Below are 1,278 nucleotides of genomic sequence, written 5' to 3'. Positions count from 1 at the left end.
AGAGTTAGATGTGCGGCGATTTCCTCTTTAAGAGCATCTCTCTAGCGAGCTTCAGTGTCGATAAAGGAAAAGTTGTCGTCGGACAACTTGTTAGCCACCGGCTCGCCATCTTAACCGGTAAGGTCGTCGTCGGTTAGGTAGTACACTACTGCTGCCTTTTAAGTTTAGGGGTTCTTTACGACCGAGGTAGACTAGCGTAGCTGCTTCCTCTCTCTAGCGACGAACTAGAGGATCTCCAAGCCACGGCTGACGTCCTCTACAAGGTATCTAGCGAGGTAGTCCTATAGGTCGACATTAAACGGGGCGTTTTCGGAAGTCTTCTAGAAGATTCCGTTAGGACTCTTGTTAAGCAGTACCCTTACGGCTCTAACAGTTGNAAGATACATGTCCTGCGATGTTAGAGTGGGGCCGGTGAAGCCGACGTCGACTAGGGAATCGGCAGCAAATATGCCGGCGTTAGTACTAAACGTCTTCATGAAGGTCTTCTTCTCGAGTNGCAGACTGCGACCCTTCGTGTGCCATTTGCTGTCTTCGCGGATGGTACACCAAGGCAGGATAGCCAGGATATACCATAGAGCAGCTGCGTCGAATACGTATTCACGAAGTTGCTTAGTGTCCTTGAAGTTAAGGTAACCAGCGAGTGCGCTCCGGCTCGAGTAGAATTCGCCTTGCTTTGCCAGGTATACTACTCTAACACGACAGTCGTTAAACATTGCCTTAACGGTCTCGATAAGTTCGGGGGCGGGCTTCTATGCCGAAGCAACCTCTCCGGTGGCCGGCTGCTTTGCCGGCTTAGTCTTGCCGGTCGTCTTCTTAGCCATCGGTACGTCGCTAGGGCTAGGGCTAGGGCTGGCGGTAGTAGGCTTTTTAGCGGTGGTAGGCTTTTTAGCAGTGGTAGGCTTTTTAGCGGCGGCCTTAGTTGTAGCCTTGGCTTTCAACATGGTTGCTGTGATAGGATATGATTTAGGATGACTGAATCTACAAAGAAGGCATAGTGGTTAGATTAAGGGGGGGAAAGGTTGTCGGTAGACAACTTTTGTGATTGATTGTNAGAGACGAAAGGAAAGGGACGACGGAGTGGAAAAAGAGAGACACAGTGCCAGACGTAGCCTTGAGGTAGCACTACGCCTGAACGACTCATAGCTGGCGAGACTCTTGCGGTTGACGCATGGGATCTGAGACCTGCAGCAGACGTATCGAAGTTGGGCAAGACATGTATAATCTTGCCGCTTGAAACTGCGCGGAGTGCTTCTGTGGATGGGATGCTGCCACTTACCT

The 1,278-nt window shown here is 50.7% G+C and overlaps 1 protein-coding gene across 1 annotated transcript; it reads right to left on the bottom strand.

Annotated features, from left to right (window-relative positions):
• Positions 1-345: 345 nt before the first annotated feature.
• On the bottom strand, positions 346-941 carry AUEXF2481DRAFT_9700 (uncharacterized protein; the record flags this gene model as incomplete). The annotated part of the gene is made up of 2 exons (XM_013483172.1): positions 346-366; positions 765-941. 2 exons carry the CDS (start codon positions 939-941, stop codon positions 346-348), a joined length of 198 nt encoding a protein of 65 aa, XP_013338626.1.
• Between the last annotated feature and the right edge of the window lie 337 nt (positions 942-1,278).

This window comes from Aureobasidium subglaciale (genome assembly GCF_000721755.1).
Source record: "Aureobasidium subglaciale EXF-2481 unplaced genomic scaffold scaffold_69, whole genome shotgun sequence".
NCBI classification, from domain to species: Eukaryota; Fungi; Ascomycota; class Dothideomycetes; order Dothideales; family Saccotheciaceae; genus Aureobasidium; species Aureobasidium subglaciale.
This window is presented reverse-complemented; position numbering and strand designations above follow the sequence as displayed.